At 39.5% G+C, this 13,093-nt stretch overlaps 1 protein-coding gene across 4 annotated transcripts in view; it reads left to right on the top strand.

The window, feature by feature from the left end:
• ODAD2 (outer dynein arm docking complex subunit 2) overlaps positions 1-6,847 on the top strand; it is an 89,760-nt gene extending 82,913 nt beyond the window's left edge. For 3 of the 4 annotated variants that reach the window (XM_072033726.1, XM_072033725.1, XM_072033724.1), the window contains exons 20-21: positions 78-155; positions 6,377-6,847. In XM_072033726.1, the coding sequence (XP_071889827.1) occupies positions 78-155; positions 6,377-6,490 (192 nt within the window). In that variant the 3' untranslated portion in view covers positions 6,491-6,847. The remainder of the gene's footprint in view (positions 1-77; positions 156-6,376) is intronic. The other variant, XM_027450573.3, reaches the window with a different exon arrangement.
• The last annotated feature ends 6,246 nt before the right edge of the window (positions 6,848-13,093 follow it).

The following is a 13,093-nucleotide window of genomic DNA, read 5'->3' as shown; positions in this document are numbered from 1 at the left end:
AGTGTACCATAATTAGATGTTCAGAATTCTTCACAGGATCTGTCAAGCCATCCTGTTCTTTCTCCCTTGTTTCCCAGCATCTTGTGGGATTCATCGTACCTAACAGCTGCTTTGTCACCGGCAGTCACACAGAAAAAAGTAATCACTTGCAAAGGGTAAGCCCTAAGTTCTAAAGCAGGTGAGGTGATTTAATACCTGGAAGTACACCACAAACTGCAGACAAGTTTGTTTCCACCCTAACATGTCCTGCAGCTGTTTGCAGAAAGGATACAGGTGTCCCCCTGCACTCTCCTTCACTGTTTTTTGCTTCTTTATTTGTTTTAAGGAGTAAGGGAAAGATGAGAAAGAAGAGAGAGCTCCTTCCCAGCCAGCTGACTGCCCCCATGTTCAGGTGTACCTTAGCTTAAGCTGCATCATTTGGACCTTCTCATCCCCTAGTCTGCCTGACTTGACACTGAAGGGTTGTTACCCTTTATCCATGGCTGCTAGAATGGAAATGTGTTTCAGGGGAGAGAGAAGAGGAAAGACAGAAATGAAAGAGGAAAGGAAAAGAAGCCAGGTGGGATTTTGCTAGGATTTCACCCAGCCCAGCCAGAGTGTTTCAGTTCCTTCTCTGTGCATTCAGCGTGAAGTGGGCCACGTCAGGGGCTGCTCCGACTTTAGTCCTGGAGAGGAGAGGTCTTGTGTGAGGTCTTGTGTCAGCACAGTGGGTGTCTGCCCTGCCCATCTTTTGCCTTTGACTTTTGCCTTGTGGTACAGGATTTTCTACCTCTACTAACTCAGTGTTCCCTGGCCCAAAGACTTCACATCTGAAATCTATTCTCTTTGTGTTATGTGAGGAGAAGAAAAAAAAAAAAAAAAAAAAAAAAGGAAAACACCGCAGAACTTGCTTGAGCATCTTCTTAGGAGGCTGTGCTTGGTACATGGGACATCCTTTCACTCCACTGAAAGAAGAAATCAGGAAATGGGCCTGAATTTTAATTTAGAAACTGACAGCTTAATCTTCATTATGCTTTGATTGTAGAGTATGATTTATTATTTATAATCTAATTTTTTAAGAAATATTTTCATAGGAATATGTGTAACATAACACTCAAAGTAGGTGCTTTAATATTTTCCAGTGTGCAATATGGTGTTGAAAGTTAGCAAAATGCTGCCTGGATCTAGACTGATACTTTCTTGGATAAGCTTCCACCATATGCTTTTATTTAAAGTATTTTTTAGGTTAGGTTTATAAAAAGCATGTGAAAAATGTCTTTTTTGGAAAAGAAGTGTTACGCAATTAGAAAATCACAGTGCTAGAAATTTAGTATCCTTTAGGAAATGTTGCATGTAAAAGAAGTCAGATACTAAATCTAAATTTAAAAAAAGAAATGGCAAGTCCTACCACCAACTGGAAATGTTATGTCAATCTACAAGATGTCATCACCAGCACAGCAGATAGAAGCAGCAGTTGTGTTGAAGTAAATGTCTTTAGTTCCAGGAATTTTGAGCTCTATGTGAACTCTGACTTGCTTCCCAGTATAGATATGAATCTTATTGAAGGAGTTAGCCCATATTTCCTTCTGATCAGAAAAAAAAATAAAAAAAAATCTAATAAAATCTGTTTTACAGGGCAGAAACACATAAACAAGCAAACAAATGAACAAACAAAAAATAGGAAAAAAAAAGGTATTAAAATAATTTTAATAGTTTTTCTTTCTTTATCATTTGCTTTCATGTTCACAAGACTCCAGAGTATAGCTTAGGCTGATCTGTATCTGCTTTGTATGAGCATGGGAACCTCTGTCCAGCAGTGTTGTTCTACACTGTCCACTGCTTTGGAAAACTCATAGAAACATCAAGTGACTAACCCCTTATTTGAAGAAGAATACATGCAAACTATTCTTTCTGAAAATATCACTTCCTATATTTCCTGCTTCCCCCACCTGCGAGGCTGGAGGCTGTCAATTACTGTGTCTAAAGGAAAGTAGCAAATTGAATACTTATGGAATATTTTACTGTGCCTGAGAAGGACTCATACTTGCCTTTGCACTTGCCCTTGCAGTGATGTTGGCTAAAGACTGACTGGTAGTGGGGGAGTTTTATTGAAAAGGGTATGGAGGTTTCAGAAGACAGCCTTAGCTAGCAGTGTGTCCTGACAAGAAAGAAGGCACGGTACTGGGCTCTACTACCAGGAGCACAGTCAGAAGGTTGAGGGAAGTGATTCTTCCCACTACACCTCACCTGGAATATGGCACACAGCTATGGGTCTTCCTGTATAGGAAAAACATGGATAAACCAGAGCTAGTTTGTCACAGTGCCACCAGGATGGTGAAGAGCTGGTGCACTTGCCCTGTGAGGACAAACTGAGGGAAGTGTTTATTTCAGCATGGAGAAGAGAGAGCTTCAGATGGACTTAATAGCAGTCTTCCAGTACTTACAAGGAGGTCAGTCATCAAAAAGATGTGGCAAAGCTTTTCACAGTGATACATGGCTGGGGAATGAGAGGCAACAGGCATAAACCGAAAGAAGAGAGACTGAATATAGGGAAAGCCTTGTATCTCTGGGGACAAACCCTGCAACAGGTTGCCTAAAGAGGCTGTGCAGTCTGTGACCCCAGAGATTTTCAAGATCAAGCTGAATAAAACCCTGAACAATCTGGTATAAATCTCAGGGCTGACCCTGCTTTGAGCACAGCCTTGGATGAGAGACTTCTGAGACCGCTTCCATTCAGAGTTACTCTGTGATTGTGCTACACTAATGGAGCCGCACAGTTGTATTTTAAAGCTGGGATAGTAACAGCAAAATCTTCTTAATTGTTCTGAATATTTAAATGATTTGGCTGTGCATTACTCCTGCTTTTGGAACCCGTAAATGCTACATATGCTCTGTACGTTCTCCAAACAGCTTGTATTTGTGCTTATTTGCTGGTATGACGTGCTAACTGTGCAAAAAATTTTGGACCGTTGCCTTAGAATATAGATACCTGCCAACTGAAAATGAAGTCTACATAGTACTGCAAATGCTTTCTCTGTCTATGGAAAGTGCCTCTTATGTGCCAGAAAGAAGCATTTATACCACATGCTTTTTACTGTTTCTCACATCTGTTAACATTTACATGTGTCAGAAAACAATACCTGAACAGTGAGGGGAAGGGATACATGAAGTTCAAGGACACTGCATCAAGAAGAAGGACATGTAATGTTGCACTTGTGCATTGGAATAATAATTAAAAAAAAAAAAAGCTCTCTTGGACTTGCCAAATACATGCAATATGTGGATACGATCTGTGGATACTATCTATGCATATATTTCCATAGCTGAATTTTGGACTGGTGACCCAAATTGCCAGTCAATTGAACCGAACCCACAAAAGGGCAAGAAGTGGCAGTTAGAAAGCAAGAGAATTGTAACTTTGCTGGTGTATAAGAAAAGAATAACATTTTATTTCATTTAAGATAGCATTTATATCCAAATCTTTGAAGTTAGATTCCTAAATTTATAATCACCTACTTACACTGAAATATTTTACATTTTTAATAACATTTGCAATTGCCCTCTTGTTAACACATGGAATAAGTTGACTGGAAAATAGTGCTGTATATCTTCAGTCCCCAGAGACAGCAACTGTATAAGACTGTGTTTCCAGGAATATTTCTTTGAAGTTATATTCTGAAAATCCTGAGGTGCTGTAGTACAGGATTTTGTATAATGTGGCAGTTCTTGTCGATGTTGCAACTGACAAGTGATTGAGAAGAATGAGAAATTAGAGAACAACTGATCCTTGATCCCCCAAACTCAGAAGGAAAAAATCAGTCTTAATATTTTTATAAAAATTGCTGTTTGTGTTGTTGCATACCACTAATTCTTTAGGCATCTGCAAAGGTACCTTGAATCCATGTCCTGTAATGTGTTCTTTGATACCAAATTCTGATTCTCCAACATGCAGCAGCAATAAAAATCAGAGACAACCCTCCCCCTCCAGCCCCCACCACTGCCATTGTCATTGCTTGATATTGAGCTCACCATGGAAAATGACAAAAAAAAAAAAAAAAAAAAAAAAGTATTTATTTTCCTAAGTTTTCTGAGCCCAGAAGTGGTGGCTAAAAGAAGAAATAAATAACCTTGTATTGAAGACTACCTAGCATGGAGTCATAACAAAGGCAAAGGCTTATTTTTACTTTTTGCTATATTTCCATTAAACAATATATCTCCAAAAAATATTAATTTCATGATGGATGTCTACTCTCAAGAACTGATAAAAAAATCTCATGTTGAATTTATTATGGAAGTTTGAGTTGCACACTATACACTGAAAAAACCTTGCACTGGGTTTGTGAAGACGCAGTGAATAATCACATATGGCATATAGTTTCCTTGCTCCCAAATTTGAAACTTATGGCATTACCAAAACCACCGTACGAACGGTATGTGCATACATATTTTTGGTTTTGAGTCAGGGACATGAAGGATCTATACCAGTTTCCCTCTGTAAGTTATACAACAATGTTGTAAGGCACCCAAAGAAGCATTTTAAGTTAATGAGAAATCAGCTGGTGGAAATTAGCAAGGAAGAAAGAACTTCATTCAGGGGGATTTCTTTTAAGGCAGGTGTCTGATAAGACTTGCATTCTGGCCTTCGTGCTTTGTAGGGCAGCTTGATCACTGCACAGAGCCATCCTGCTTTGTCGTGCCACCAGCCGAAGTCAGTGGTGAAACCTCCTCCAATTTCACTGGCTGCTGAACCTGGCCAGAATTTGCCTGCAAATAAAGCACAAGAATATAAACCTTTCTCTTTAATTGTCTTCTTTTCTTCTATACTGTCACTGGATACATACACCTCCGGTATAGCCCTTCAGAAGTGTTCACAACTTGAGAGCTCTTATTTAACTATTTGGACATAGACAGTTTATTACACTAATGGAAATTATAGGAAGAAGAATTGCTGGAAAAAAAAAATTTGATGCTTCATTTACATAATACTCTTTTTGACTTAATTCAGGCATATTACAGGCACTCTTACAAGTTACATATAAGGGTCAAAGGGTGAAAGGTGACTGGCAAGATGCTTGTTTTGTACATTTGGCTAACACAAATACTTCCTCAAGTATAAAATGCTTTGATCTCTATAAGCAAATGCCATATGTGTGCAGCTGTGGCCCATGCCTCATGATTGCTGGAAGGTTAGAAAAAGGTAGCATATGAATTTGATGTCTGCATTCAATTTATACTTTTATATTTAGCAGTTCATAATTTTATGTAATATTTTAGCTGTATGAAAAATATGCTCTGGAGTTGAGTGATAACAGATTTCTTTGTGGTTTGACTCAACATTGTTTGGGTGAACACAGAATCCTAAGTATTGCAGACTGAAAATATAGGTTTTAATTAGAGCTGTCTGAGCTTCGAAATACCTGGACGCACATTAAGCTTGGCAGATTTTCAGAAATGTGAGGATTGTGTGGAGCTGATTTAAGCTAGGCAAGACTCTTCTGTTTTCCAACATATATTGCAGTTGCAGTTGCATCACTGACTTGCAACACACTAAGGAAAAGAGATCCAAAACCATTATTGATGATTTTCTGATATGTAAAAATGTTTTATCATCAAGGCCTGTGCTATGTCACGCTTGTGTTGAACAGTACCTTACTCCAAGGGAATTTCCATTGAAAAAATTGAATGACTTCCAGAGTAAAGAATCTACTCCACATGACTGAAGAGCTGAATCTGCTCCAAACGTTTGGTGCCTTTGTTGAGCTTTTGTTTTTTCACTTTTACATGCAAATATATAAGAATGGCATGCCCAGATCTGTATCCCTCAAGCAGTTTAAAGTGAGTGCTTTCCTGTGACAATAAAGAAACCTACTACAGTCAATGGGACACGGGGGTCCCTTCATCCCTTCACATGGATCCAGTTTTATGATCAAAGCCAAAAAAAAAGCAAAAAAAAAAAAAGTGCATGGTTTTGTTTATTAAAAATGTTGAGCAGGTACAAACATACTAGCATGCCCTCAGGAGAAACCATGATTTCGATTAACATGTACACAATTTCTACTTTCAAGAAAAAAATCCAAGTCAGATCCAATAGGCAGATGTGATAAAATAAATAGGAAATTGGACATGAAATATCATATTGCAGGTACAAATGTGATAAGATATAAAGTGTTGTGCTCTATGTGTATATTAATACATATAGGTATACAAAACTATACAAAAATAAGTGTATATGTGGACACATAATACAATGATTTTTGTTAATATAATTTTCAATATTTTATTCCTTATATGTATGTGAGTAAATGCATCCTAATGATCAAGATATTACTTGAATACTATTTAAATAATCACATACTTTTTGTATTTCTTATGCTGTTTTTTAATATTATTTTTGTAGCTCCTACTGACTATGGTGGGCTCTACAGATGAAACTCTGCAGGAGGCAGCAGCTGGTTGCATAGCAAACATTCGCAGATTGGCTCTAGCAACAGAAAAAGCGAAGTATGGCTGATGCCTCAACAGCTTTTACCAACACCCTCGTTCTGAAATCCAGCTACATCTGAATGCACGATTGCTTCTTCTAGCACATGTCATAGAACAGCTCATTTAAATTAGAATAATTTAATAACAAAAATTCATCTGTGGAAAATGGTATTTGTTTTCATATTGACGGTTTGTCACACCTGGGGTTTAGAAAATGCTCACACCTAGTTTTCTGGATCTTTTAGTATTGCATCTTTTAAAAGACTACCAGATAAGATATGACTAAGGTGATTTCTACAATTAGTAAGACTGTATTTGAAACTAGTTGTGGATATAAATGGTTTTGTGTACCTGTGACGTTGCAATAAATACATTTTCCATCACCATGTGTGGCGTTGGGTGGTAATTTATGAATGTCTCGAATAATTCCTTTGTGCTAAATTTGTCTAATCATCCTGTCATTATGTTTTTGCCTGTTTGATCACTTGCAACTCACAGGAGAGGGCAAAATACAGATACATCAATCTCACATCTGGTGTACTGCAAACAGCTGTAGCAGTAGACATCACTCCAAATTTCCTGTTTCTACCAACATGAAACAAAATAGGGCTTAAGTCTATAAGTAGCTGGTGAAATGTGTTTTAATTAGCATATGTGTTTAAATCAAATTAAAATTTACCAGTTATAAATAAAAGTAGAGTATTACATTTATGTTCAAACATTATCTGTTTTCTTTTTTCTTTTTTTAATTTCTAAACTGAGTAGAGCTAATTTCAATAATCATATAATCAGTTGTTGACATTATAGCAAGGAGACCCTCTCTACATACCATACTCAACAAATAATACTAACATTTTCTTTGAGAGCAGTAATGTCTTAATTACAAACACAGACATCTGACAAAACTGGAAAACAAAAAAACTACAGCAAATGTTCACATAACTTGTGCTTGTCAAGTACTTGCTTCTGAATGATTTTTTTTACTTCCCTTAGTAATTAACTATTTTCTTGTTTTGGAAGCAGTTTTTAATTCAATTATTGTTCCTCTAACTGGCAAGGCTACTAAAAGCAACTAATTTTACTTTTAGCAGAAGTTTCGAATGAAAGCATCATGCAAATCCAACTTTCATTTGTGTTTTCTCTAAAGCAGACACAAAGGCTCATTTAAAATTTCATTTTAGAAGCCTAATATAGTCCTGAGAAAGAAGATTACATTGGTTCCTTAGGGAAGGTGTAAAGAGTGTCTTTAAGGAAATAAACTATGGGCAGGTGCTGACAGTCTGGAGATGAAAATATGAATCCAATTAGTATTTTTTGGTAAGTGCAAACACCAACGTAGTCATGGGGTTGTCACAAGTTTTGTCAGCAACCCATGACCAAGCTAATAATATTTTAGTTATTTGCCAGCTCAGCCCCACAGACATGATAAGTTATTTTAAATCAATACATCCATATTATCACACTGATGTCACTGCTGTAGTAGTGTATGCTACGTTGCATATGCAAAAATACTTTTAAATAGTAATTGACTACTTTGGAAGAGGAGAGGCTTGGTATTATTAATTTATTCATTTGTTCCTGCGAGAGAAGCTGTAGATACAAACAGCTTGTTGCTGTCTTGCTTACAAAAGTACATAAACTGGTGTGTTATTCTTTTTACTGAAGTAGGGGAAAAAAACTCCCTGACAATAATTGTTGTCCTTAACATGACCTCTCAAGGCACTCTTGACTGTTTAACATGGATTTCATATGGAATAAGTTCTAAAGTAAACTTAATTTTATGATACAGGCGTCAGGGCAATAAATGTCATGTTCCTGACAATTAAATGGCCTCAGCTTGACACTCACACTCACGCTGGTAGCCCGTATGCCTCTGAGCAGTTCATCTGAAGTCTTTATTTTAAGGTCTCAGACAGTTAATCCCAGACTTAAGCCAAATTATTTGTGCTATTTTCTTTTCCTGTGCCATGCCTGAAGTTTTAAAGTTCTATGCAAGGAGAAGAAGTTTTGAAATTGATACAGATCACCACACAGTCAAAGGATCAGTATTAAAAAGTACATCTTTCTTTGGCCAAAATTCCTGGATTCCACATAATTAATACAAGAAGATTTAGCTGTTGGAAAATGAATAAATGAACCTGGTTTCTGGCTCCCCTAAAGGGAGCAGTACAGCGTGTCCATTTGACAAGCTTCCACTTTCTCCGCAGAGCTGTGTTAAGTTTCACAACACCGCAGCCTCCTGAAAAGGCTGCTCACAAAGCTGGTCCTGGTTCCTGCTCACATCCCCCTCCTGGCAGCGCCCGCCGCCCCATTCAAGCCTTGGCATCAGCTCCAGCAGCCGCGGCCGCCCGGGCCCGGCATTCCCACCATTTATAACCGGGCAGCGGCGAGCTCGCGCTCCACTGCTCCTGTGCCTGACAGGGAAATGCCTCTGTCCCTTTCCCTTTCCACCAGCTACTGCTTGCCCACGTAAACCTGTAGCCTCTTAGGAAATAGGTTTGTGCGGAGTGCTGGAGCTCGATACTGTTTTCAGTGCAATACAGAGTCTTATTTCAGCTGCAGAAGTGCAGTGACAAAAAGGCGGCCAGTCTCTGTGTCCTTCCTTTGCTGTCGCCTGCTCTCTCCTTGTTTTATTTCTGTATTGTTGCAGTCTTATAATAGCTTTTTTTCCACAGTATACCTGCAGTTACCATCAGCATCATCTCCATGTTACCATCAGCAGAGAGTATCCGTCACCTTTCAAAATTTCGGGCACCAGCTCCTCCATTTGTGCAGGGCACAATGCCCCAGCTCACAGCAATAAAGGCAGGCCTGCTCTTCACCAGCTGCTCACTTAAAGCTTTGCTCTTCATGCTCATTAAAATTTCACAAAATGTAGAGGCCAAGTAAGAAAAGTTGTCAGGAAAGTGTTGTTTTCAGTATGGAAATAGTATAGTCGGTGAGGAAAAAAAAAAAAAAAGAAAAAAAAAAGGCAAGAGAAGAAATCTTTCACCTTTATGTAATTACTTCTGGAACCTTAAAGGCCCACCAAATCTTTCAGTCTGTGCATCTGTCAGCAGCAAGATAGCTTTTCTTTTACCACTCCATGAGTTCATGATTTATTGCTTGGTGACAGATAACCATTATCAATAATTTAATTGTCCCAGGATGTTCAAACTACACATTTAACTCTGGGATTTATGCTCATTTCCTCGTAACGTTCATGCTAATGGCAAGTGCATGTGTTCTGACACACCATACTGTCTCCACGTTGTTGGGGAAACACAAACTTCACGGCCTGGGTGCACTGGATCTGCGATATGTTAGGGGCTTTGTTATTCTGCTCCATCACCAAAACCTTTCTTTGGCAAATAAATGAGTGTGAGATTCATGAAGCTGTCCTGAGATGTGAATCACTGACTTGCCTTAGGCTCGCCAATCACTTTGTGTGAAATTGTGCTATCTCCTTCATTCCACATCTCCTAAAACAAGTCAAATGAGCTGCTGACAGGGGGATCAGGTGGGAATCGACCCAGGAGGCCAAACTAGATAATATGTTAGTCGAAGAATTTCATCTCTTAATAAATTAAATGGATGATCCTTAAACATCTCTATGAAAGTAATCTTTGTTTTACACATGACAGCAGAATGACTACAATGGAAACACGCGATGTGTTTCTTTAGCTGTGGTGTTCAAGTTTCCGTGCAGAGCTTATTTCCAGAGGCAGAAGCTGCCGGCTCCCCAACTGTAAATTGTGGTTTGCCTCTTCTTTAGCCACTTAAACTTTGCCACACACTGCTTGGGATCCAGAACAACAGAAGGAAGCAATGCTGTATCTTAGCCACTGCTAAATTCAGACAACCTGATCCATGCTTTGGTGACCTGAAACATGCCAGGACCAAAGTGTCTGCAGCTGCAGCCCTGCCATGGGAAGTTACATTACACAGTTTCTGAAGGAAATAATTTTACCAATTATTGTTCCCTCCTCTGCTTAAACAGAGATGTTCCTCAGTGCTCAACATTTTGCTGCTTCGGGCATTGAAGCCAGCCAAGAGTCATCCATTTTCATGAATCTTTTCCTTGAGTGCAATTTTACACTGTAATGTGTGCTTCCCATCCTACTGCCTGGTTATCAGTTCAGTAGTACTTGTTGCTTGCTGAGAAGGATTTCCACGGACAGCATTACCACGGCTTGTGTTTGTTCTCTCAAGTTGTTTCTGTGCTATCTGCCAGGCACCTTCCAGTTGGCAAGGTCTGCTCTCTTTTCCAGTTGTTGTCATTGGCGAGTTACATGATTTAACCTAGTCTACAGGGAGCACAGTACCCTTCAGCTGTTTGATCTTTCTTTTATGACAACTGCAATCAATTTTGCTTCGAATACAAATGAAATGTCCGTAAACCCACACAGGGTAGATTTGGCTTGCGTTACCAAATTATATAATGTGGCCTAACCGTATCACTTTTACATCTCTCCAGCAGCACAAAACCATCTCCACTAATTTCATGTGTTTTCATCCAACAGTTGGGAATGCTGATGTGGTGACCAGATAGTAGTTGGCCAGTCAAACCCTCAGCATATTGTCACTTTGAGTGTATATTGGATGAGGGCCAGAAGAATGACATTATCCCAATGCTGAACCATGAAACATTAGGTCATGAAACATAAATTTCCAGGCAACTCCCCATTGCGCCAGTGCCTTTAAAGCTTCTTCCCTCTTCGTTAGGTGGGAATCTGCCTAGAAGTTTCCAGGGGGCCAAACTGTTCATTAAAATTGTGGTGGTAAATTTTGTCCAGCCATGCTGTGACACCCCTTGCTTCTCCAAGGAGCTTGGCAGTCACCGGAGAGCAACTCGGAGCACCTGTGGTCTGGTGGGCGCATCTGGCAGCAGAGTTTTGCTTCAATGGCCAAGCCTTGAACTGCATGTTCTAATGCCCAGATTAAATAACTAGGGATTTGTGTACTGCTTCTGGGGAAAAAAAAAAAAAAAAAAAAAAAAAAAAAAAAAAAAAAAATCTTTAATAAAAATGGTAATTAAAAAGTTACAGATGCTGATAAAATTAAAAACATATGATATGGAATTGAAATGATTTAGTGTTGAAAAATGTTGGTTGATTCAGTAGTACTTAAACTTTCAAATAACTTGTCTTGAACAAGCAAATAGTTTTAAGTACTTGGCTATGTGTCTTTTTTTGTAAGAAAAAAAAAAGTGAACACAGATCATGTTGCCGGTTCCCTCTACCACAGACTGGTAAAGGCTGTGCTATAAAATTAGTGCAGTAAACCACTCATCTTTCCAGTTGCCGCATTCTCTTCTCCAGTCGACAGCCTTTTGGGGCCTCCTTGGCTCTTCAGCAAAAAGCACCAAGTGCAGTTCTGTTGCTCTAATGAAAAAATAACAACAACGTCTGGGAAGCCATAGAATGATGCAATAACCGTGCTGCTCTGCTTCCTTTAATGTGATGAAGCTTGCATATTTGCCTGGCCCCAGTGTTTCACTCCTGCCAGTATTGTACTGTAAAGAGACTTGGCAGAACACGTTCAAAGACTATTCGTGGTTTTTCACTCAGCATTAAACCTTCCAATGACGGAAGGGTGGGGGAACCCATATTGGGACAAACAGACACTCAAAAAAAAAAAAAAAAAGGAGAAGGAGGCTGGTGGTAGATGGCCAGCTGTTCAGCAGTTTAGTAAGCATTGGTTATGGAACTGGGGTTCACTGGGGCCAAGCTCGATCCCACTGGAGGATGATGCCCTGTTTTAAACAAGTGAGTTTCCTCTGCCCAATTTTCAGGGGCAACCAGCATAAAGGAAAAGAGCTTCTGATGCACTCAGTGAAGAGACACGTGCTGCTTCGTTCCAGCTAAAAGCACACCGTCATTCATAACTGCACTCAGTCACGATAGGTGCAATAGCACAGAGGCTCGTGGATGGCCACCTGGCCACCTTTAGTGCTGTGTTTGCCCAGTCATGGGCAAACAGTGTGCCCAGTATGGAAAATTCCTTTCCCCATGGCTGCCAGCCTTGCTCTGTGGACCTTCATTGCACTCACTTATGGCTGACTTTCTCAAGTAGGCCATTTGGAAAGCAGACTACCTAGCCCTTACCTCCGCGTGAGGTTAGGCAGGAAAATACTCACAGTGGAGCTGGAGAAACTGTTGGAGAGAAATACGCCATGTGCACTTGCAGCTGAGGGACAAAGTGCGTTCAGAAGCAGAAGTTATGGTCAGATCAATGCCTCCTTCCAGCCCATTCCACAACTGTCTGTGGTGGGGTGTCATGTAAAAGGAAAAATATTTGGGAAAACGGACATCTGTGGGCCAGCCTTGGTATGCTTCCCAGAATGTAATGACTAGGTGAATGTTTTTCAGCATAGCAACTAAGGAGTATAGGTGACTGTCAAGCACTGGATCCGATGTGGCACGAAGAGGTACAAAACAAAGAGGAGTGATTTCTCTGAAGGAACTGAGGCCTAATTCTTTTCAAACTCAGCACAAAGAAAAGAAAAAACTCCCCCAAACCAGAGCTTTCTTTGGTTCCCCCATGTTGTTTTCCAGATTTTTGCATACCTTTAAGACACTTCCGTTGTGTGGATGTGCTCATATTCACCAGTCTTAGAGCTGTACAAGTACTGGTGTAGATTCATAACTGT

Source organism: Anas platyrhynchos, chromosome 2 (genome assembly GCF_047663525.1).
Source record: "Anas platyrhynchos isolate ZD024472 breed Pekin duck chromosome 2, IASCAAS_PekinDuck_T2T, whole genome shotgun sequence".
NCBI classification, from domain to species: Eukaryota; Metazoa; Chordata; class Aves; order Anseriformes; family Anatidae; genus Anas; species Anas platyrhynchos.
This window is presented reverse-complemented; position numbering and strand designations above follow the sequence as displayed.